The following is a 26293-nucleotide window of genomic DNA, read 5'->3' as shown; positions in this document are numbered from 1 at the left end:
TCTTGGAATCTGTTCAATAGAAGGATAAATATAAGTATGGGAAATTTGCCGTCACCAATGAAAATAAAGAATTCTCTATTATGAAATCTCGAGGAAATCTCTCCCCTTAATGACTGAATTGCTTTCGTGGGTAAATAATCGCACACAAATACAGAAACAAAAAAGTAAAGAAATGAAGTGGAGAAAAAACCTCAGTTGTGCTTCATTGGTTTAAAAAACTCCACTCCAATAGTTCTCAATTTCTTAAGCATTTCACTTATCCCCGTGCAAAATAGTAGGTTGGAAGACAAAGCTGTTATCATATGGAAAAAAACACCCCATATCATCCAATGTAGGCACAGATCAAAAAACAGCTTTAATAAAACCCGCAAAATGCAAACTTCAAGAAAAGGTACCAGAAAAAAATACAAAAAGTACTTAGGTGCTGTCCACAATCATCAAAACTGTTCAAAATATACCATTGTCCATACAAGGAATTGGGAGTGTTGCGGTCTTCAAAGACCCAACAGGGAAATCCCCGTTTTACCGAGGGATGCGTCAGGAGTCTGCTTTTACTGGTACAGATCAGCACTTCTATACAAGCAGGGCATTCAAATGATAAGCACTGCCATTAGTAGACATTCAATGGATTACTTTAAAGGTTTTATACATCGGGTTATCATATAAGCATAAAAAAGGCCAAACTGCAATACATAGCTACAAGATTTGTTACTCTGAGTTTTATTAAAGCTTCATTAGTTTCCCATAATGGAATACTGACTGGTCAAATTAATGGTGATGACACTTAAGTCATTGACAATATCTACTGGAATGCAAGAATACATTCCTAGGAAGACACTGAGATGGTTATTGGTTCTAAATATGAAAAGTATTGGGAAGGAAAACTGGTGAAAAAGGGATTTTTACTGTAACTATGCTTGAGATGTTGCAACTACCAGATGAGCTCCATGGGACAGGTATGGGAGTAAAATCCTGGGGACATCACTAAGATTGTAGATTTTTTTTAATTTTAATTGTAAAAGTTGTCAAGTGTATCTGTCACCTTGATACAGATAATTTGTATTAGCATTGGGTATACTAGAAAGGCAAAAATTTTAAGATCATCTCTCCTTCCTTATATGGAAGCTGGAATCACAGTTTGCTGTTCTTAACACATCTCAAAATGCACCCAAAAAGCTTCACATTAATCAAACTTTTCTGGCACACAAAAGGAATGTTTAGATGTCTTTCATATTTTGCCCCTTATTTCTTAGCCTTAATCTTTTCCTCTTGGACATATTACTACCACTGGCTATGTTAGTACAATCAAAATAGGTTCTCTATTTTTTGTTTGCCTTGTGGCAGATATTTATTAGGTGAGGGCTGTAAGTAGTTTGACTTTTTTTTTTATAACACTCCTCCCGCCTCAGTCTATTAGAGGGACTACTGTTACTTCTCAATATTAACAGCCTAAAAATCAGGGTATGATGGAAGAAGGGCAGTTAAATGCCTCTGTTGTATTTAAATACCCCTAGGCAACGCTAGATCCTGGCAAATTATTGTAGAAACCTAAGATACCAACAAGCAGCTTACAGCACAGTATCAATTGCAGCAAGACAAATAGAAGGGTTTAAAGAATCCTCCTTTACTTTCAGATACATTACCTTTCTGTATGAATCTTCTATCGTAGGGTCATATTTTTCAACAAAAATTCCCTGGACAAACTGTACTGTCTGGAAAAGTAAAGGAAAAAAAGGTTTATAATGGGCAGAGTATCTAAAATGCAATTTTGTTTGAAAACTATGCACTGCATTATTTAAAAGAAATACAAACAAAAATTCAAGTGAATGGTGTATTGCAAATATTTTTGAATGTAAAAGGTCCAAATAAAAGCAAATCATGAACCACTTGAACTAGAAGCTGAGGTATTTCTCTATGTACAGCGTCATTCACTGACAATACTTTCTGCATCTAAGACATTAAGGTCTAAGACCTTAAGGTCACTATAGTAATACACTCTGCCACACTTTCTCTTTTTTATAAATGTTTTAAATATCGTAAGAGACACATCCTGCAAGGCGTAGTAAGCTCACAAATTCCCAAATCCATCCTAGATTCTTCTACATGGAATCCTACAACCATAACCCAGACCCCCCCTATAAAAAAAAATCCATACCCCACACACACTAATCTCATTACAATAAACACAAACAGTAAACATTGCGGAACACCATCAGGCCCCACGTTCTCCATGTCTCCTCCCCCAACACCCCAACCATTAATGCAACCCAAATTTTAGGGGAAGGGAAAGGATTGAAACTTGTATACTGCCTTTTTGTAGGTTTACAATCACACTCAAAGAGGTTTACATACAGGTATTCCAAGCATTTTCCCTATATGTCCCGGTGGGCTCATAATCTAATGCACCTGGGACAGTGGAGGATTAAGTGACCTGCCCAGGGTCACAGGTAGCAGCATTGAGTTTGAACCCACAACCTCAGGGTACTGAGGCCGTAGCTCTAAACGCGGAGAGAAGACAAGGATATATTAATATGCAGTGGGATGTGCCCCTGAGGAAGAAAACGAAACAGGGGACTCTGAGGAGCATTCGGCTGAGGCACCCCCTAAAAGAAAGAGTTTGGACACCTTGTGGACATATGAAAGCTAAGTTTTCCTTTACATTTGATTCAGTAGAGGAAACTGCTATCATCAAGAACTGTTTGATTTGAACGATTTTCACTGGACATTAATGATTTCTTTGATTCTAGATTTGCACATGACACTTTATTCTTATTTATTCTCTTATATATAAAAAAGGTACTTTAGCACTCAAAAGGTTTCCAGGATGACAGAAGGTGATATTTGTGGGTAAAATCCTGTAGGGCGCTTTTGCACTGAGGATATACCCAGGTGAACTCCTTATGAAATTACGAGGAAGTTCAATATTTGTGGGCTCTAACCACTGCGCCACATTCATACTCTCACCATACTACTATTACAACAAACCCCAATACACAAATAAACAGTACCCCCTCAACTTTAAAGCCTCTTTTAAGGAATGTCAAAGGCAAATACTAAAGTCCTGCAAGGACTGCTCACGCTTCTCAGATATCCCCCATCTCCCAGGTCAACTCTGCCTGCTGCTTTCTCTTGTTCACTGCTACAAGCAGATTTAGGCCTATGTGATGCTGCCTGCCAACGAAATTAAGCTAACTTCTGTGTCACCGTAGATAAAGTTGAGTAATCAAAACCTTCCTTCTGTGACATCACCCAAGCCTCCCGTCATCAAAGACGATCTTTTATGAATTCCATGTGCCATTTATACCTGATGTAACTCTGCTGCAAAAAGGCCAACACTTCTTAAAATTCCCGACTCCTTTGTAGAGTGATAGAAGAAATCTTGAAAATTTCCATCTTGATTCTGCCAAACAATGGAATATTTTTCCTTAGCCTTTTTCAAAAGTGTCTTTGTCTATATAATTGTGGAAACAAGACACTATGTCCTTTGGAAAATCTCCCTTCTTCAAGCCCTATGCCCTGTGGGCCCTACTCACCTTAACCATAATGGAGGCCTCTCTATCTCTCTGCACTATTTTTTTCAGAATCCTTATAAGCCTCGTAGTCAGGAATGCCCCAAATCCATACATTCTGCCTCTGAAACCTATTTTCAAGGTCTTCCACCCAAGTCACCAAGTCTATCTGATCCTGTTGCAGGTTTTTCATAGTTGTATGCATATTCATTTACCAATTCCTCTTGCTCTCTGATCCTCTTCTCTGCTTTCTCCATCCATACCATCAACTCTGTGACCTCATGCTTCATCTCCCAACTGCCTCTAATTTTCCTTACATCATTTGGAACTCACTTTTTATGTACATCACTTAGTCTCCGAGATCTGCTTTTATTAATGGGGCTGAATCATCCACTTGTTGGTGCTAGGAGAACCTGTGAGCACTGGATTCACCTTCAGATGCAGTATCCCCCAAATCTGAATGTGCCACCATAAATTCACTGCACATTAGGCCACTTTTCTCCACTACTTGTGATGAACCACAAGTCTCTTCAAACCATTTCTTCACTGGCATATAACAGTTCAGAGCCGCAGCAGGACAGACAAAAACTCCTCTGTGGAGCATTGTAGTGAGAAACATTCAATATTTGTGGGGTTTAATTGCTATTTGGAATAGAGCCCTATCTTCAGAAAACCATGTTGCTCTATGACATCTCCAGAAGTCCCCACACTTGACATTATCATTATGAATAATGCATCAATTGCATTCAATTCAGATTTGCAATATACAGTATATAAAAAGATAACAAAAGTGGGGTATGTACATAAGAATTACCGCTGCTGGGTCAGACCAGTGGTCCATTGTGCCTAGCAGTCTGCTCCCGCGGCAGCCCCTAGGTCAAAGACCAGTGTCCTACCGGCACATGTTCCAGTTCCGAAGGAACTTGTCTAACTTTGTCTTGAATCCCTGGAGGGTGTTTTCCCCTACAACAGCCTCCGGAAGAGCGTTGAAGTTTTCCACCACTCTCTGGGTGAAAAAGAACTTCCTTACATTTGTACGGAATTTATCCCCTTTTAACTTTAGAGAGTGCCCTCTCGTTCCCCCTACCTTGGAGAGGGTGAACAGCCTATCTTTATCTACTAAGTCTATTCCCTTCATTATCTTGAAGGTTTCAATCATGTCCCCTCTCAGTCTCCTCTTTTCAAGGAAGAAGAGGCCCAGTTTCTCTAATCTCTCACTGTACGACAGCTCCTCCAGCCCCTTAACCATTTTAGTCACTCTTCTCTGGACCCTTTCAAGTAGTACTGTGTCCTTCTTCAAGTACGGTGACAAGTGCTGGATGCAGTATTCCAGGTGGGGTCATACCATGGCCCGGTACAGTGGCTTATTTATACCACAGAGGGATATTAGCTGCATAATACATTCAAATTTCAGTCTCAGGTATGGACTATTTACATCTTTAAAAAAATGACAATGGTAATAACGAAATATTTCACCACATTCTCCGGCAATGAATTCCAGAGTTTAATTACACATTGTAATGCCAAAATGAACTGTGAAAGCATGTACCGGTAGTAGCAGGGCTACTATCATTTTTTTAACTAAAAGTAATTAAGAAGCCAATTTATATTTAATTCCTGAGAAGAACAGATTTTTGGCAGCTACAGCATTACAGTATCAAAACAATACTGTTTTAAAAAGAGAAAAGGCATTACGTATGTTTATGGAGATAGAAACTGAATGGACAGAAAAGGTAAAGATGTGAATAAAATAAAACAAATTGGTGTGATCCCAGGAAAGGTTAGAAACATAGAATATGATGGCAGAAATGGGCCATCGGCCCAACAAGTCTGCCCACTCTAAGAACCCTCCCCTCCTAAGCACTTCCTCAAAGTGAACCCACATGCTTATCCCATTTTTTCTTAAAATTGAGCATGTTGCTGGCCTCAATTACCTGAAGTGGAAGATTATCCTAGTGGTGCTGTTTTAGAACTCAAGTGGCTTTTAAAAAGTGTTTGCTCTTCAATGCTGTGCAAACCTACAATGGTCATTACATACTTAACACAGCTGGAGCCATTACCTTATATTACAACTTTTATTCTGACTTTTCCTCAGTCTCCAATGATTTCTACCACTTAACTGTAGTAAGAACTCACTGCCACTCTGCCAGGGCTTCCATGGAAAATTATCCAACTATTCCTTGGCCACGTCAGACTCCTCTGAAAATTTACTACTGTACTGGGGCCTACTGCAGAATTTTGATACAATTATTCACTTGCTATAAAAACCTGGACTGTTCAACTCACCAGGAAACAACCAGACGAGAGAGAGAGAGACAGACTTTTCTCCTGTACCCGACGGACCATTCAAGTCTTTATCTGCTGTCATTTAAAATATTGAACTAAGGCCAGTACTGGGCAGACTTGCACGGTCTGTGTCTGTATATGGCCGTTTGGGGGAGGATGGGCTGGAGAGGGCTTCAATGGCTGGGAGGGTATAGATGAGCTGGAGTAGGTTTTGACAGAGATTTCAGCAATTGGAACCCAAGCACAGAATCAGGTTGGGCAGACTGGATGGACCATTCTGGTCTTTATCTGCCGTCATCTACTATGTTACTATGTTATTATGTTACTTACAGTTTTGCAGGAGGAAATTGTAAGTGTAATGTTTCAAAACTGAGCATCTCTTAAAAAAAAAAAAAAGGGGGGGGGACAAAGACCCCTCAAAATAAAATTATTGGGAGTGAGAGTTTAAATAAATACTAAGATGTCTCCTTAGTAAAAATTAATTATAGAACCCCTTGTTCAACTGATAGCTAGTTTTCCCAACTGGTTCAGGAGATTCCATCTGCAAGTAGTCCAGAAGCTACATACTCCTTCCTCTTCTACTGGAGACAAAGAAATATTGAAGTCCTAAGGCTCCACAACACTTATATGGCAGAGCTCAGAGTTTGCCCCCCATCTGCTTGCTGAGAAGCACAATATATAGGTTCTGGACTGGTTTAGTGAGAATGTTAAGGAATGTGCATGAGCCACACCTAATTCTCCAAAAATAGAATACTGAACAGCTAAAGCTATTATTCTGAGTGTAAATATTTAAGGCAGAAACAAATAAACTATGCTGTTTATTCTACCAGCTTCATATGGATTCCCTTTTAATTAGCTTCATGAATTTTCCAGGCAGCTGGATCCTATGACAGGAAATAGTATTGCCCATGGACTGTGATTTTTCTCTTCCTCTCTTGGTTTCTGCTTTTCTATTATTAGTGTTTCTTTTTCTCTGTGTCAATACATTAACTTATAAGCCATTTTGACTTCATATGTTGAACGGCAGTTCAGCAAATACTTAATGTGTCAGCAGCAGACTTCTTAAGTATCAGCATACTCTAACTGAAATGTTGAGGCTGCCAGAGAATATCAAAATTATAGATGTAAACCATTTACATGCAATCTGCATGGAAAGACTGAAGTAATCTGGAAAGGGTCTGACAAAAATATTTTCAGTTCAACAAGGCCAGTAAATTACTGCATATAAACTGGACGTGCAGAAGTCGCAAAATATTCTAGATAAAGAAAATAAATGGAGAAGGAAGGCTTAAAGATGAGCTTATTAGAATGGTTTATTGCCTGGCAACTAAAATTCAATGCAAAGAAATGCAGAGTAATGCATTTGGGGATTAATAATCGGAAGGAACCGTATATGCTGGGAGGAGAGAAGCTGATATGCACGGATGGGGAGAGGGATCTTGGGGTGATAGTGTCTGAAGATCTAAAGGCGAAAAAACAGTGTGACAAGACAGTGGCTGCTGCCAGAAGAATGCTTGGCTGTATAAAGAGAGGCGTAGCCAGAAGGAAGAAGGTGTTGATGCCTCTGTACAGGTCATTGGTAAGGCCCCACTTGGAGTATTGTGTTCAGTTTTGGAGACCGTATCTGGCGAAGGACGTAAGAAGACTTGAAGTGGTCCAGAGGAGGGCGACGAAAATGATAGGAGGCTTGCGCCAGAAGACGTATGAGGAGAGACTGGAAGCCCTGAATATGTATACCCTAGAGGAAAGGAGGGACAGGGGAGATATGATTCAGACGTTCAAATTCTTGAAGGGTATTAACGTATGGGGAAACTCGCTTTGATAAACGAGCATTTTGGATTACGAGCATGCTCCTGGAACGAATTATGCTCGTAATCCAAGGTACCACTGTACAGTGCAATCTGAAAAGACATTTCTCTACCAACTGGGGGGCATTATGGTGCATTTCTTTTAATACTCCAGAGGGAAAAAACTTCCTTCTGTACTGTATGAGGCTGCCAGAGATAATACACCACCTTGGGTGAATTTCTTCTAAAAGCAAATAAATAAGTAAATAAATCTTGTAACTCACCAATGCAGACTTCCCCACACCTCCTGAACCAAGGACCACTAGCTTGTATTCACGCATGTTGTCTGTTTAAATACTGATAATCTGGAAAAAACAAACACACATTAAATTAGAAGTTTGCTACACCAGAAAGATTTTTGAATACAGTATTTATTTTTTTTAATTTCTATTGCGCTTAAAGCAGAACATATTTCCTTAGAAACAAAACAATTAAAGTATAATACAAGAAAAGTAACTTAATTGCATTATATGAAAGAAAAAAAAAACTTAATGAACTGGTATCACAGAACTTGGTTCATAATGCTATATTAAAAAAAAAAAAAATGTTTCAACTACAGCTTTAAAATGCCAAACGTCCATCAAATCCTGTCCATTCACTCTAGTTTTAATGAACCAAGATTTTGGGAATTAATTTGAATTGGGAAAAGTAAAGAAGAGAAGCACTCATGACTTTACCACAAAATGGAAACATTTTAAAAATCCTGATTTTAAAAATCCTGAATTTCTTTAAAATACCCTCATATAGATCAGAAACTTATGTCTGCCTTTACTTATTTTATTAATATTTCTCATTACTGTGAATAGTTCACTGTTCTAGCAAAATTTGCATTATAGTCTAAAAATCATATGAAAGTAACATTTTAGGTGTCAAAGTCCCTCACTCTGTGTGTTATTTCCTCAGCTGCTATAACTAGTAGGTAATTAGTAACTCAGGCCTTATAAATAAGAACATAAGAATTGTCGCTGCTGGGTCAGACCAGTGGTCCATCGTGCCCAGCAGTCCGCTCACGCGGCAGCCCTCTGGTCAAAGACCAGCGCCCTGAGACTAGCCCTACCTTTGTACGTTCCGGTTCAGCAGGAACTGGTCTAACTTTGTCTTGAATCCCTGGAGGGTGTTTTCCCCTATGACAGACTCCGGAAGAGCGTTCCAGTTTTCTACCACTCTCTGGGTGAAGAAGAACTTCCTTATGTTCGTACAGAATCTATCCCCTTTCAACTTTAGAGAGTGTCCTCTCGTTCTCCCTACCTTGGAGAGGGTGAACAACCTGTCCTTATTATCAAGATCATCATCATGAGTAGTTTCTACATAACTGGCAAAGGCCACACGAGTAAGCTGTATTCTGAGGCACTACAGATCCATGAAAGAACTCTCAGACTAGTTTCTAGCGCGGGGAGCCGCACTGCTCCCAACGCTCACTGAGTTCCTATGAGCGTCCGGAGCAGCACAAGCCATTCAGTGCAGCTCTCTGCACTAAAAACTGCTATCTCAGTTTCATAAAAGAGGGGGTAAATTTTAAATACAACTGAACTATCAAAGCTCACTACTATGTACTGTAGCACCTGCCTTTCTTTTAGCATGAGATCAAAATTTAATTACCTTTTAATAGAAACAAATTTGATCAATTCAATCACAAAACATGAAATTTCTTACCTGTTAAAGTGTCCTTCCTTTGAAGACCTGCTAAACTAACCTAGCCCTATGGGATACACTAGGAGAAAGACAATACTTTCTAGGATTGCCCTAATATAGGTACTGTCTCATCTAGCTTAAACATCAAGCTTATGGAGTTTGACAATAGAATGAAGAATGGGCAGTAGCCCCTGCTTCAGCCCAAGGCACAGCCTGTGACCTACCAGAGTGAGCTCTGAGGAACTTTTCTGAATGTAGGCAAAATAAATCAATAAACTGACTTAATCCAGCGTGCAGTTGAAGACCCTCCCCCTCCCCCTATCCCTTACTTGGATAAGAGAGCAAACAGATCTAACATCTTAAAAGGATTAATGACCTCCAAGTAACAGAGATGCACTCTGTGAACATTCAACTTATGGGGCCAAGGATCTCCAAAAGATAGAGAGACACTATCTGGTTCAAAATATGGGACCCTGTAAAAGTGCCTGCAGCTATGAAAACCACCTAGCTGGACAACCTAAAGACTGTTTTCAAAGATCTTTCAAAGTCCCACCGAAGAAGTTCAAAAGGAGGGGCCCAGTATTGACCAGCAACACCAAATTGATATCCCTTAGAGAGAATGCTTGAAGTGGGGATCAAATTAACTTAAAATGACTATGTTGCAAAAGAGAGGCCTCACCAACTTTGTCTCTGAAACAGGCGAGAACAGCCACCTTAGTGAATTAAGTATCAAGCTATGATACAGACCATTCTATAAGAAAGATGAAATACGACTGGAATGTCCGTCACCAGAGGAACACTCCCCAGCTAGAGCAACAGATCTTAAACACCCTCCAGAATCTGACAAACATCAGAAATACAGAGGATTTCTGTGTTCAGCTACATGATAATGACTGAGACAGAAAAAACTTTTCTTTTGCAATGCTACATTTCAAGGGTCAAGCTATAAAAGACTAGATTTTGCCCCGGTTCCCTTGGCAAGGGAAGTGAAGGATCAATGTGTACCAAAGAGTGGTAATGTCAATCTCACATGATCAGACTGATCAGAAATGGGTGCCTCACTATCCTGCATATCACCCAAGAGGTCTGCAGGGAGAAATATGTAGAGGGGCTGAAGTTCAGACTGTGGTTGCACAAGAACACCCAACCCAGTTATTTCCTCTGGCTGAAGAGCTGAGGACATTTGAAATTCTGGTAAACCACTACGAGGTTCCCCACATTTCCCAGCATTTCACCACCAAGGCCACCAGGTCCAATATGTCAAATGAGAAAGCCCAACTGAACATTGCCTGATCCACTACATGGGCCACTGAGGGTGACAGCGTGTGCAATTCTGCCAAAGCACACAACTTGTCCCACTCCAGGGAGACTTCTGCTCTCCTGCTCCCCACGTGTCACAAACATAGTGTTGTTTAGCAATACATGTACCATTGTACCCTGAACCAGAGGGAGGAAACAGCAAGGCCAAATAGTTCTTGCCTCAAGGTGATTTACAGACCATTCAGACTCTTGGGTCCACAGTGCCCCTGAGCTTTCCTATCCAAATAGGGTTCTCGAGCCTCAAACTTGTTATCAGTGGTACAATCATCAGATCCTAATGAACTCTCAAGAGGTGGTGAGGGACTAACCACCACTCTAGGTGAAACTAGATTAACACCAGTAGGGATAACTGAATCTCAAACCAATGAAACTGCAGGAACCAACAGACAACAGAGCATTCTGCAGAGGCCTCATGTGAAACAAAGCATCTGCAAGCAATCCGAAACTCTTGGAATTAGGAGGAGCACAGAAAATCTGGAGCAGGGACTGAACTAAGAATATAAGAATTGCTGCTGCTGGGTCAGACCAGTGGTCCATCATGCCCAGCAGTCCGCTCACGCGGCGGCTCTCTGATCAAAGACCAGCACCCTGACACTAGCCCTACCAGCATACGTCCTTGTTCAGCAGGAACTTGTCTAACTTAGTCTTGAATCTTTGGAGGGTGTGTTCCCCTATGACAGACTCCAGAAGAGCGTTCCAGTTTTCCACCACCCTCTGGGTGAAGAAGAACTTCTTTACGTTTGTGCGAAATCTGTTCCCTTTCAACTTTAGAGAGTGCCCTCTCGTTCTCCCTACCTTGGAGAGGGTGTTCAGCCTGTCCTTATCAGGCTTACAGCAGACAGACAAGACCACAAACAGGTACTGACTGAATCGTACCTTCAAATAACTCAAGGACCTGAACTGGTTCCAACTGATACTTTGGTAAAGTTTATTACCTAGTCAAAGCTCTGCAGGAAGTCAGCCATGTGAACTGTCATCTTCCAGTTCTCCTGCACTAAAAAGGAAAAAAAATGGCTAATTATCGAGGTAGAGATCCATTCCAATCCCTTCCCTGCAAAAGACCACCACAGCCACGACCATTACTTTGGTAAAGATCTCTGAAGCAGTGGCATGAAAAGATCACCCCCCAGCACACAAAAATCCACAAAAAGTGCTTATGAGCATTTTGAATGGTAATTCTTAAGTATGCTCTCAAATTGAGACAAATCGGCAAGAGTTCCTGTCCAGAGATGCAGAACCCTCAAGGAAGTATTTATCCCCTTGAGATCTAGGATTGAGTCAACAAAATTAACTGAATAAGGGTCCTGTCCATACTCTTTTGGTGGCAATAGCTTGACAGCTCCCAGCACAAGCAGATGACACAAGGTTTCCCTTACTGCAAGTTGCACAGGGCTACAGCCAGTTACAGGGAAAGTCACTGAATGCCATGTAAAACTGCCTGGGTCATTTCACGAGAGACCAATGCCTGTGCCCCTAACGCTGAAGTAATGAAGAGGTGATTAGAAGAAATCTCTTATGGTCAAGGACTTCTTTAAGGGCTGCACCACCCTCCACTGGAATGGTGGCCCTTCTTAGTGACTGGTGTCAATATGACCACCTTAGCAATTTTGTACAACTGCTCCAGGTCACCCCGAGGAATTCAATAAATGCTTGTTTAATCTCATCATTTCGATAATAATCTGGGGCCTCCCACTACAGCAGCACCATCCTAGACAAAGCATTACAGAGGGGAAAGTCTTTAGGTCCCCGAGTGTCCCTGGGGACTTACCCTGTGGAACAGATTCCCACTGGCCATGCCCTTGGAACCCCAAGAGTGCCTAAGACACTCAGTCCTAGATTATGAAAAAGTTGCGTTAAAAACCGATGGGCCGCTGTCACAGCTATTATAGTAATGTTTTAAAAAAAGTAAGTCATTCTCCAAACAATGCTCATGCAAATGAGGTTGGCGGAGAGTAGCAAAGATTCACTAAATTTGGTGGTGATAGCGATGTGAACATGCATAGAATAAACATTAAAAAAAACACTCCACAACAAATCGAACCACAGAAGTCAAGCAACCCTCCACCCAATAGGAGAGATGCCCACTCTCTCCCGCTACCAAGTCACCCCCCCTCTCCCTGACAGCAGGAGAGATGCCCACTCTCTCCTGCCACCAAGCAACACCCCCTCCCCCCGACAGCAGGAGATGCCCACTCTCTCCTGCCACCAAGCAACACCCCCTCCTCCCGACAGCAGGAGAGATGCCTACTCTCTCCCGCCACCAAGCAACACCCCTCCCCCCACCCGACATTCCCTCAGTGGGAATTATACCCACTGTCCCCACCGCAAACACCCTCCGGCTGCAGAAGAGATGCCCACTCTCTCCCACCGCAAACACAACCCTCCCCCCCCCACAGCCGGACAGATGCCCCTTCTCCTCCTTACCTTACTTAGATGGCTGGCCGGAGGGATGCCTACTCCCTCCAGCCAGCAGGCCCACCTGTTCAAAATGGCGGGCCTTCCCCTGAGGCTCTGATTGGCCCAGGTTAAGGTCCCTCTTATGGGTGGGCGAGGTGCTGCTTGGCAGCAGGAGAGAGTGGGCATCTCTCCCGCAGCTGAGGGAATGTTAGTGGATGTGATGCTTGGCGGTGGGAGAGAGTGGGCATCTCTCCTGCTGTTGGGTAGAGAGTTGCTTGACTTCGGCTGCTTGACACGACTATAATGCACGCACTCAAGCAGAGTGCTTTTACCACTCCCACTAAAAAAACAAAACCAAAGAAGAGAGACTATAATTTGAGAATCATGTAATTTTTATAAAAAAATTTTTAGCCACAGTCAAAACACATGCCACAAGATGCACTTTTAACAGTGCTGGCACTGTACTGTAACCCCTGGACCAGTCGCTGATTTTTGTCGCCAAAAGCTGATGCCGCTCTCATAGAATGACTTGGAGATGTTTAAGAATCCACCGCTCGTTTCAATATTCAAAAGCCCATTTGCACGGCAGTGTTGGAGACTGTTATAAAGCTCGTTAAAGACAACGATAAGCCATTTTGATAATCGCCACTAAAATGCATGCAGGCTAAACTGTCTGGAATCAGTTTAGTGACCGTGTTAAAGGCAACTTTAAGTTTTGAGAATCTGGCCCTCAGACCCTAATGGGGCTAACAGATACCCCACTTCCATGACCCCAATTCCAGTCAACTTCCCTGATGGGAGAAACCTACCTTACCTCAGATGCTATTCCCACTACAATTAATTCAGCTGCAGTAGGAATGGAGACTTTTCAAAGAGTGTGTGCCTGCCAGTGGAGAGAGTCCTGGATGCTTCCTGCAGTTTTCCCCATGTACACTGTAGTACAAGGCAAAAGAGCCAGCCACAGTGCTTATGTGACCCCACACCAGACTTAGAATCTGTTTGTATGAACACAGGTTTACATAAATTGAGGGTTCTTTGCTGTATGAAAAAAATAATAATTTAAGTGTTCTGCCACATTAAAAAGTTTGGGAATCACTGCAGAAACCAAGAATCATTGAGTTTCAAGAGGTCATTTAGCCTCTTGGAGGGTTGTTGTTTTCAGATATCTATTTCCATTATGTTATATCTGTTGTGTATTTTGATGTTTATGGGTTACATTTATTTTACCACACACTGAACTCCTAGTAAATCTGTATGACCAAATTATCATTAAATAAAATGCTATAATCAAGCAAAATAAAACCTGCTGCATTTAAGAATTCCAGTCAGTCAGCAGAAGACTTTGTAGAAGAATGAAACCATGATAATTACTTAGTGATGTCATGGTTCGCACAGGGCAATGTGTTTAGGGTCAGCTAACTTGGCTGATATTATGAACATGGAAGAGAATGTTTATTACTAGTTCACTTTCTCCTTATTTGTCAGGGAAACTTAAAAGAAGGAAAAATAGCTTTGGTGCTGTGTAGTGAGTTCAGAGACGGGGAGAAATTTCCATAAAAAGACATAATTCTGGAAAGGGGAGAGCCAAGAAGAAATACTTGGAAGCACAGAAATTTCTAACTTGGCAGCAGTTTGTATGACTGGTCTCCTTAGAGGAAACATTAATCTGCATAATTCCCTACAGGGAGATAAATTCTGTGCTGTGGACTTCAAAACTCTAATGACTGAGTTCTTTAAAGACAGTATTTTAGTATTATAGTTCACCATGACAAGTTATTATACTGGATTAATTTACTTTAAAATTGCAGCCACCCCACCCAATTTGACTTGGCACATTGCTTCTTCCACCCGCACTTATCTGCTCATTAGCTACAATCTTTATACAATTTGCATACTGATCACATTCAACTGAATGGAGAACAGGATATTGTGTTGTATTTGAGAAAAAAATTAGTTATGATAGCAGCCTAGTGAACAGGACTATATTAAGTTATTCAAGAATTAAGTTTGAGTCTGGCTCACTGATACAGAAGTATTAATCTGACAGTAATGCTACTATGATTATTCTGTTTTGATTGCTTCTACACCACCAAGCTTAGTGCCAAAATACAAACATTGTCAACTGTTTAGAAACCTGAATCTTTCTCCATGGATTTTTTTAATCCAAGTCTTATATTCTGTCATTTCAGTAACATGATGGTCCTGTGTGGATCACAAAATAAAAACACAAATCATGTCCATATGTAGCTTCTGTCTAATGGGCTGAGTAGAGAAAAACAAGGTCCTTCTATGCCTCATAGCAAACACAGAAAAACTAGGGAAAAAGCATCTCTAAGAATAAGCTAGAAGAGGTTACACATCTCATTCCTGTCTTCAAAGTTCTGATGGCAGAAAATTTCTATACACAAAAAACATGGCATATCTCATCCACTGGAAATTTTGTAATCATAACATTACTGTACTGAAAAGCACTGGGATCACAAGCTGAAGAAAATTATGGAGAATGAGCAGCATTGATAATAGCTCTTAGTGCTAAATGACTATTTTATGAATTGTGTTTTGTTTATTGCAGGGATGGGGATGGAGGTGGAGAAGAGATCCTTAAGTATCAAGAAATGCAGTCAGCTCAAGAAAATGTGCAGAAAGGAAAACATAGTTCCCAGACTTTATTAAAATACATTTTCAAGCACATATATGTTCTCTGGCATGATGCAAGTACTACAGTGACTGCTATTGTCATCATGGTACCTGCAAAACCAGCTGGTTTTCCCTTTCTCAGCGATTACAAATCTTACCCAATTGGCAGATATGACAGAATTTATATTTTAGGGCAGAAGTGTAAGGTGCTGTGGTTGTGTTTGAATGTATGCCGTCTTCATCCATTTTATTACAATACATATGGTATATCTGTCCTGGTTCTAAATGTTTTTTTACATGATTTTTTTTTTTTTTGAAACAGCAGATTCTCAAATGAAGAATAGCGTGATCTTAAGCTTTTATTGCCCCAAAGCTTACTTGATTTTTATGCATTTATATTATTTACTTATTCTGTATTCAGTTAGAGTGGTAGATAAAGTGGGTTATAAATTTTAAGTAAAAATGTTATACGCATAACAAATCCAGTTGGAGATATTGAAAGCAAAAGTACATATATAGCTGTGTGTGGATTCATACTAGTTTCATCATATGTAGTTTTGAAGTAGTTGAACAATTTTTCTTCTTTATTTGGCTCTTTCTTTGAATTACTACAAGAATGTCTGAAAACTGCATGGAAGAAAAGAGGAAAACTGAATTGTGTGTATAACACTGTGTACACAGTGGTGATTTTATATAACCCATCTGCCAGGAGAACCGAGGCTTTAATTTTGCTTTCCCTTATAATACTGTTAGACAAGTTTTGTTCTAGACAATAGAACAAAAAGGGGTAGGCAATTCCGGTCCTCGAGAGCCACAGGCAAGTCAGGTTTTCAGGATATCCACAAAAAATATACATGAGATAGATTTGCATCTCAAGGAGACTGTACATGCAAATCCATCTCATACATATTCATTGTGGATATCCTGAAAACTTGATCTGCCTGTGGCTCTCGAAGACTGGAATTGCCTACCCCTGGTCTAGTCCATTGAACTACACCTATACTCTGAGCTTCCACATGTTTAGCAGTTGATATCTTGATTTTTTTTGTATTTTTCCCCCAGGCATTGTTTACTTGCACGTTGTATTTTTCATTCTCCCTCTCCCCTCCCCCAAAGCAAAACCTGGATCTTAGGAACTTACCCCCCCCCCCCACACACACCTACCTTTTATCAAACCATAGTAGAGGTTTCTACCATGGACCGGCGTGCTAAATGCTCAGATGCTTACAGAATGCCTACGAGCATTAGAACATTAAGAACTCCAGGCCGCAGTAGAAACTTCTACTGTAGCTTAGCAAAAAAAGGCCTAGTTATTTTCATTAAATCGTTTTCAGTGTATTCCTTCATGCCAAGGCATCTGATAGTGAACAATCCTAATATTCAAGCATTTCTTATACAGCATCCTTTCCAGCCATCCTTATAATTGTACACTTTTGGACTGCGAAAGTGCTCTGTATGACAATTATATTCTTCTGTTGGCTTGCCAATTTTGAACATTTATGGAAAATTCCAAAAACAAATAATGGCAAATAAATATTGATCCATCCAGTCTGTCCAGTTGAAATGTATCTACCCATTTTTGATTCTGCCAAATGCTTGACTGAAAAGCCAGCAAATGCTCTTGGAACACCTTAACTTACTTGGTCAAAGAATTTCAAATATCCAAAATAATGTATGAAAAAGCTCAACTCCTTTTGCAAATTAGATGCGAGTCTCCAACCAAAAGCAGCACTGATAGGCCCATTCCCTACTTCCCTGCCAAATGCAATTCATGAGCGGTAATGTTGACCTGCACTTCTTGCTAGGAGTTAAGGCTTTTCCTTTCGAGGCCTTAAATTACAAACCTAAAAATTAGGACATACCAGAAGACATAGCAACATAGAAAATGACGGCAGATAAAGACCGAGTGGTCCATCCAATCTGCCCAACCATACATGCTCCATAAATTAATTATTTAGTTTAAATGGTCCTTTTACTTAGATATTTCTGGGCCAGAAACCCAGAGCCTGGGCCAGTAGTGTGCTTAGGTTCCATCTACTGGAGTCTCCATCAAAGCTCACTCCAGCCCATCTTAACTATCCCAGCCATCAAAACCCTCCCCAGCCCATCCTCAACTGAATGTTCATATACGGGTCACAGCCATGCAAGCCTGTCCAGTACTGGCCTTAGTTCCTTCAATGTACACCCATTACTTTCTGATTAGAGATCCTCTGTGTTCATCCCACATTTGTTTGAACTCTGTCACCGTTTTCTTCTCCACCACCTCTCTCAGGAGCGCATTCCACGCATCAACCACCCTCTCTGTAAATAAGAATTTCCTAACATTACTCTTGAATCTACCATCCCACATTATGCCCTCTGGTTTTACCATTTTCCTTTCTCTGGAATAGATTTTGTTCCACATTAATATCTTTCAAGTATTTGAACGTCTGAATCTTATCTCCCTTCTTATCTCCCTTATCTGTCCCTTCTTTCCTCAAGGGTATACATATTCAGGACTTCCAGGCTCTCCTCATACGTCTTCTGGCACAAACCTCCTACCATTTTCATCGCCTTCCTCTGGACCGATTCAAGTCTTTTTATGAATGGGCCTTTGACCACCCTGGCCCACTCATGGCGCAGTTGCTGCAAGCACTCAAGGCATAAGGGAGGTGGTACCAAAATTACTCCCTGTCCATAAGTTGGCATTATGTTCGGTTAATTACAACAATATTTACAAACATAGAAACATGATGGCAAATAAAGATCAAATAGCCCATCCAGTCTGCCCATGTCAAGTGTTATTTTCTCATTTTTAACACTATCATATGATCTTATTTCTGATTAATACACACTCAACAGTAGACTTAGGGTGCTTATGCTTAGCTCCAATCAGTGGTGTTCCTGGTAGGGCAGGAACTCGGGCAGAGCACTCTGTCCTCTGGCCAGAGCACCCTCCCACCCTTCCGGGCTGCATGCTGCCTGAGTAAGGCCATCTGCTCTGCTGGTCTCCCACCTTGGAACAGGAAGTTTGACATCAGAGGAGGTGGGGGCCAGTGGAGCCATCAGCCACGCATAGGCAGACCTTAGACCCGTGACCGCTCAAGGACCCTGAGCTCCCTGCATCCAGGGCAAACTGCACCCCCCTCCTGCTGTCCTTGGTATGCCACTGACTCTAGAACTTTGGAATTCTTTTGAGAGTGAAACAGATTTTGAAGACTAAATCTTCTTTGAAGACCTACTTTTTCCAAAATTTTTTAGAAAGTTGGGCTGCAATCTCTAGGAACATGGGTGCTGTCCTTTTGAATTCTGAATTTCGAATGAATTCCAATTGTTCATGCTTGATCGTAAAGCTGTTTCCTATTTTAAATGGATTTTTTAAAATATACTTTGTAAACCACTATGACCTGCTAGTCAAAAATAGCAGTAAATTACAAACATAACATTTTAAAGGGGCATAAAAAACCCACACAAGTGGAAAACACATGAATCATAGCAAAATGATTAATCTTGTGTTGCACAAAAGGAAAGCATGGATAAAAAACCTGATATAATTAGAAACAGGAAACACACCCCCAAATGTCTAATACCTATTCTAGAACAACTATGTTTAACAATGTTCAAAATGTATCCATTTTCCCTAAACCTTTAAGAGAGACTAGTTTAGGTTTTCTAACAAAATTACTATTCAAACCAGGGTGGATAAAAATCAATACAGTATTTTTTTAAATAACAAAAAGAAAATCTGTGGTTTTTTTCATCAGATTTTTAAAAAAATAAAATGCTTGTTTGAAGAAAATCTATCTAGTGTTCTATTTAAGATACATTATAGACAAAAAGATATTTAAAAACTAATTGTTATTTCATGACAACAGTAACTATGTGGCATGAGGCTGTATATTCATGAAATGTTTACTTTTTTGGTAAATGATTTCCATTAATCCATTCATAATGTCACAGGCAATTTTTCTATCTAGAAGATATCACAGATGCTTGATTTCACATTTCTTAAAACTGTGAATTTGTGTTTGCAGAGATAGCATGCTTCTTTTACAGCAAAAATGTTATAAAACATTGTTGTCCAACGTCAGTCTTCAAGGGCTACAATCCAGTCGGGGTTTCAGGATCTCCCCAATTAATCTGCATGAGATCTATTTGCATGCTCTGCATCTACTGTATGCAAATAGATCTCATGCATATTCATTTGGGAACTCCTGAAAACCTTACCAGGCGAGGGCCAAGGCTGGACACACTCATTATAAAATATACAGAGTTAAGTAAAATACATTAGCCCCATTGTTCCTTTGCAAATTGATGTACACAGAATCAACCCCTTACCTCAAGTTTATATATAGTAGAATCCTGATTAACTGGTACTCAAGCAACCAGCACCCACCCAACCAGCAAAAATAAAAATTGTCCTCCCTCTAGCCTCAAAAGCAGTAGCGGTCCTGAGCCGCCAACCCCCCTCCATCCCTCAAGCCCCAAAGCAGCAGCAGTAGTCCTGAGCTGCAACCCCCCTCCCTCCCTCCCCAAAGCAGTAGTCCTAAGTAGTGAACCCTCCTCCCTCCCTCCAGCCCCAAAGCAGCAGCAGTCCTGACCTGCAAAATCCCTTCACCCCCCTAGATAATCACCAGGAAGTGGTGCAACCTGCCTGCGTAACCATGCAGGTCCAGCCAAGGAATAGCTCAGACACCCCAGAAGGAACCTCTAAGAGGATTTGAAAAAGTGGACAGCCAGGAGAGACCCATGCGGTTGAGATAGGCTGAGGCACTCTCACAGCCAGCTCTAGACTATGGAGACAAGCAAAATGGAAGATAGAGCTTGACCCGCATCAAATCCAGGAGCCAATTTGAGCTGCCAGAGGCGTAGCAAGCAACCTCTTGCAAAGTGATTAGAGCTAGTCAATAAATACAGGCAAGGGCATCCATTCATTGTCTACATCTGCCGTCTGTCCGACCCAAAAGAAGGTATAATCCTCATCACGGGTCCAAGCAAGGATAAGGTGCCTTAAGTGATGCCAAGGGACACCCTAATGATGAATATGCCTGAGGCAGCAATGAAGGAGCAGTAAAGGAACTGGTGTATCAAATAGATCTGGGCAAGAATAGACCCAGGAGAATAGACTCCATTGCTCCATCCATCTATTCAAGGACAATGCAAGCCTTATCCAGCCGGGCTGTCACTTCCTGTTATGAGCATCACGTTGCAAACATTTTGCATCATCATAGAAATGACAGGGAGACTTGGGAAAGAGCACATAAGATGAATTCCCCTCAAGAGGGGCGTGAAGAAGTACCGTAATCAACTTGTCATGCCCTACCAGCAGAGAGAGTGCCCCAAATGCTATTGCATATAAACAGTGTCATGAAACATTGCCTCCTATCGCCGGAGGATCCCAGAAATGGCACATAGGAGTCGAGAGACACATGAAAGAACATATGAAAGATCTCCCACCATAATTGGCCACATACAGGCAAGCAGAAACTTGCAACTGCCTGGAGAAGAAATCCAGCTACATTAAATGCACATCGCAAACCTGTTGCCACTGGGAAGGCTGTGAAAGTGCAGAAAACTTTGAGAGACTTCACGATGTCCACAAAGAAAAAAAACTGTGGAAATTAGCAGGCTGACCCACCAACCTGTGACCCAAGAACTGCGGAAATACAATGTCTGCAAGACAAATATGAAAGAGGGCACCAGGAACAAGTAGGGAACTGGCACCACCACCATGAGATAGGCACCCAGGAAACCTAATCCCCTCGCTCAAACTGAATTAGACAAGCTAAAACAGTAGCCTTGCTGGGCACATTGAGCAGTGATGAACCAGGAAGAGGAGAAACTATGCATCTGCCTGCGGAGATAGAGAATATTGAATCACCAGTGAGCATACAATCACATATATGCCAGAGCTCAGCTTTGTGCTCTCAATCTCTGCCTGCTGGCAGGTAACATTGTAAATGACAGCAGATAAAGACCCAAGTGACGGCAGATAAAGACCCAAGTGGTCCATCCAGTCTGCCCAACCATACATGCTCTATAAATTAGTTTAAATGGCCCTTTTTCTTAGATATTTCTGGGCCAGAAACCCAGAGCCCTGCACAGTAGTGTGCTTAGGTTACATCTCCTGCAGTCTCCATCAAAGCTCACTCTAGCCCATCTTAACCATCCCAGCCATCAAAACCCTCCCCAGCCCGTCCTCAACTGAATGTCCATATACGGGACACAGGCCATGCAAAGCCTTAACTCACTCATCTAGATTCATCTGCTGCTGCAAGGAACTAAATTTTAAGGAGGTGGAAATTCCCAAATCTAATAGTTTAAGTGATTAATAGTGCGCATCGATGTGGGTAAATACCCCACATAATGTATATCCCTACACAAAAAAGCAAACATAAAGCACTATAAAACCACTTAGGATGAACTCCAAACAGTTAAGAGGAGCAGCAGAGAAAACAGAAAAATACTGCAAGAAACAAATGACTGGTTATCTGCCATCAGGAAAACAACTAATCAGTAAGGCCCTAGTTAAACCAATTTTACAGAAACTGCTGATCCTTCATTAGGCTTACATCATTTTTAAGGGCAATAATGTAGATTTCCACTTGACCAACTAACTAGTTATAACAATCACAAGGACTAACAACTAGCTGCACCTAGGACTTCCTTAGCGTTTTCTACTCTAACAGAAATATTTATGCACTTTCTGACTTCATGAGCAATGTTTCTTAATTCAGGTCACTCTTTTTTCTATCCAACCCGTTACTCTCATCTCTCTTCCACCTTGGTTTACAGCCTATGCTGTCTATTAAGATTTATTTATTTAGTATTTATATAACACTTAAGGCCTAAGTGGTTTTATATTCAGGTACTCAAGCATTTTTCTCTATCTGTCCTGGTGGGCTCACACTCTAATGTATCTAGGGCAATGGGGAATTAAGTGACTTGTCCAGAGTCACAAGATGCAGTGTGGGATTTGAACCCACAACCTCAGTGTGCTGAGGCTATAGCTCTAACCACTAGAATACTATGCCATAATTTGTACTGTTGAATAGTTTTGCTACTGTAATTAGTGGTATAGTGAGGGGAGGCACTCAGGGTGGTGGCGCCCTCCCCTGCTATCCGCTCCTTCCACACCACACAACCTCACCACACTCGCGCCCTCCCTTCTCACCCCAGTACCTCTTTAAATCTTCACCAGCGTAAGCAACTTCTCCAGCCTGCTGCTCATGCCAGTGTTGGCTTTCCCTCTGACATCACTTCCTGGCCCCATGGCCCAGAAGTGATTTCAGAGGGAGCCAGGCTGATGCGAGCAGCAGGCCGGAGTAGTTGCTCGTGCTGGCAAAGATTTTAAAAAATACAGAGGGGAAGGGAAGGTAGGGTCTGAGCGTGGCAAGGGGGGGGCAGAGAGGTGCCGGCACCCCCACCAAGATGGCACCCAGGGCAGTCCGTTCTTCCTTATTACACAACTAGTTGTAACTGTCTTATTGCCTTTGTCGTTCTTATTCTTGCGGTACACCGCCTTGGGTGAATTTCTTCAAAAAGGCAGTATCCTAAAACCAAATCCTCGTGCATGGTACTGATATTACTATAAAAAAGAGACATCACTAGTACACAGAGCTTGCTATAACCGACTCCTACAAATGTAAGTTCTCAAAAAGTAAAATATTTTTAAAAGTATAAAAAGAAACCACTAGTAAGCAACATTCTGGTATTCAATATTAAAAATACATTCTTGCTTCCCTTCCAAAAAGGTCTAGCAGCTCTAAATTGTCTTATTCTCTAGACATACCAGGAATTATTTCACTGATCCCAACTCTAAAAAGGAAACCGAGTGTATAAATCAAGAAAAAGGACTAAAATATTCAACTATATTTCAACTGTCTCCTCTGTTATAAAAGTTGGCTGAAGCAATAACTCTTAAAAACTTGGATTAAGGTGAGAGGATGACAACACTAACAAAGCAAGTTGACAATACCAAAAAATGTTTCCCACCTTTCTCAAACAACCAGAACAATGAGATTTCTTGTTGAATAATAAACAAGTGTTATACACTATACAAATGCATAAGGATGTAAAAACAATGAAAGATTAAACAAAAAAAAAAGGTATGGTTACTAAGCACTTCCTGGCATTAAAAAATCTAACATACTATCTATATATAAATATAAATATATATATATATATAAATAAAAGACTGATCCTATTTATATCCTACCTCAGCTGTAAAGTCCTACTAAATTGATAATGAAGGAAACCGTTCATATATTAACAGATTTAAAAAAAAAAAAAATCCTATCCTGGAATATAGCATCTCTACCCTATAAAACATCAGTTATAGTAGTACATCAAAATGCCATTTCTTAGATTGTGGAGCCAGGTGCACAGAATTAGTAGCCATACCAATCCCCGAAAATAAAGAAGGCCACCTGACTGGGCTAGCCAAGCATTTGGCCACCTGCTTCAGCAGGGGAGAGGCTAAGCTGGTTGCTTCCACCTCTTCCAGGTGTGCCACATAGCACAAGAATGCTCTTGAGATGCTAAATTTGCACAATCCTGGCAAGAACTCACATCAGAAGAGCCCAAGGACTCCAGCCCAAAAGGTTTTGAGGCAAATATTGCAGTTTTAGAGAAGCAGGGAGCTTTTGAAAAACAGATGGCTAAAAATCCAAGCTAGCTGCAGCTATGAAATTCATGCCAAAATTGCAATTTTTTTTCATACCCCAAAATATTTTTTTAAATGGTGATTTTAGGATTTTTCAGGTGGGGGACATGCAGAAACCTTGAAAACCCCTTTTTTCAGACCTCCCCCGATTCACCTCGCAGACTGTGACCTGTTTGTGGAACTGTGCTGCAGCCTGCCTCAGCTCTATTACAGTAGCTGGAACAGAGAACCTGTTCATGCTGGGAATGTCTCTGTAATGCTGATCTTCGGGCTGCCTGTCAGATCCAATGCCTGACTGCACTTCCACCCCTACAGACCGATGGATGTGCACAGGGACAGGAGCAGGTGAGAAGTTGCAGCAGGCACCCTGTGAGTTTCAAGTTTCATTAGGATTTGATAGACCGTCTATCAAAAATAAATCTAGGCGGTGCAGAGAAAAATGTTTAAAAATAATTTAACAGTACTTGTGAACATATTAAATACATAGAAAGGCTTTTGACAGAAAGAAACAAAAGGGGAAGAGGGGGAGAAACATAATCCATGGATAGAAAAGCTGGGGGGGAAAAAAACAAAAAAAACAAAAGAGTACTGAAAATCCAAGAATGCTAAGTCCTAACAACTATAGGCATCTTTAAATAGAAAAGTTTTTAAATCCAATCTGAATTTTGAAAAGAATCTTGCTGTCTGAGGTGAACAGACAGCACATTCCATAGGGTTGGAGCAACAACAGAGAAAATGGATCTACGAGTGGTATAGTATACAATGACATGCAGTGAGGGAACAATAAGGAAACACTGATTAGTGGAACATAGTGATCTGGAAGTAGAATATGGAATAATCAGTGTATCAATGAGGCAGGAGAATGAGCAGATTTTGTTTTAAATGTAAGAACTAGAATTTTTTTTTAATTATATATTTATTCAATTTTCCATAAACATCCAAGCATATTAATCTTGTACAGATAGTGTGGTTAACCAATAGAAATCCAAGAGAAAGGATGTCAAGAGAGTCCTCGTGCAAACCAAGTAAGAAACAGCTAGATTTGGAGCACCATTCAGTAATAAAATTTCTCACAAAAGAAGGGAAAAAGCCAAAAGGAGATCCATGAACGTATGTCTGCGGTTTATGGAGAGTCTGCCCCATCATCCTACAAAGTAAATTTTTGGAGCAAGAAGTTTAAGTTGGGTAGAGAGTCCTTTGAAGATGACCCTCACACTGGAAGGCCAGAAGAAGCAACTTCTACAGAAACATGTAAGAAAGTTGAGGATTTATTTTTTTTCAGACAGATGAATTAAGGTTTCCCAAACAGCTGAAGAAAAGGGTATTTCGGCAGGTAGTCTAGAAAATAATTTATGAAATGTTGGGCATGTCCAAGGTTAATGCAAGATGTGTTCCAAGAATTCTGAATTATGTTAGCTGGGTGGAGGAGTCCTGTTACCCGGTAAGCTGTGATTTGGAAGTTTAGTGAATGTTATAAGGTTTGGAAGAGAGTTGTATGGGTGTATTTTAGTACTTCTTGTGCTTAGTGGATGGTAGGAGCTTCTTTTCACTGGGTGGTAGTCTGATTGATTATATTTATTCTTTCAGTATCCCCTCCTGAAGAATCCAACTATGAAACCTAGGTGGGGGGTCTGAGAGAGTATGACAGCAGTTTAGAATTTAAGAATGTACCCGGAGCAGTTGCAGAGTTGAATTTTTGCCACCATGCAATACAGATAACACAGATAAGTAATCTTCTTATCTATGTAGAGTTTTTAGGTGTAATGAGAAGCAGGTGGCAGAGACAGTGAACATGCTATGATGGTCTCATTTGTAACTGGTTCTGTGAAAACTCACTAGAGTTCAGGTTGTGGGTCTGAACGTTCACTTAATAGCACTTTTTGAAGCCAGTTTGATAGTGTAATTTTATTATATATACATATATATCATATTTATTATTATCATCTTTTTAAGGTGATCAGTGATAGAGCCAATAATTCTGATGCCATATCAGAAGGCCATGAGGCTCTAGTGCTGTCATG

General features: G+C 40.8%; 1 protein-coding gene across 2 annotated transcripts in view; it reads right to left on the bottom strand.

Annotated features, from left to right (window-relative positions):
• The window catches only part of RAP1A (RAP1A, member of RAS oncogene family), a 65615-nt gene that overhangs the window by 23778 nt on the left and 15544 nt on the right, over nt 1–26293 (bottom strand). Inside the window, exons 2-4 of one of the 2 annotated variants that reach the window (XM_033917813.1) lie at nt 11530–11588; nt 7867–7947; nt 1644–1712 (exon numbers count right to left, since the gene is read on the bottom strand). In XM_033917813.1, the coding sequence (XP_033773704.1) occupies nt 1644–1712; nt 7867–7923 (126 nt within the window). In that variant the 5' untranslated portion in view covers nt 7924–7947; nt 11530–11588. The remainder of the gene's footprint in view (nt 1–1643; nt 1713–7866; nt 7948–11529; nt 11589–26293) is intronic. The other variant, XM_033917812.1, reaches the window with a different exon arrangement.

This window comes from Geotrypetes seraphini, chromosome 13 (assembly GCF_902459505.1).
Source record: "Geotrypetes seraphini chromosome 13, aGeoSer1.1, whole genome shotgun sequence".
In the NCBI taxonomy this organism is placed as follows: Eukaryota; Metazoa; Chordata; class Amphibia; order Gymnophiona; family Dermophiidae; genus Geotrypetes; species Geotrypetes seraphini.
The sequence above is the reverse complement of the archived record's forward strand: the minus strand, read 5'-3'. Positions and strand labels throughout refer to the sequence as shown.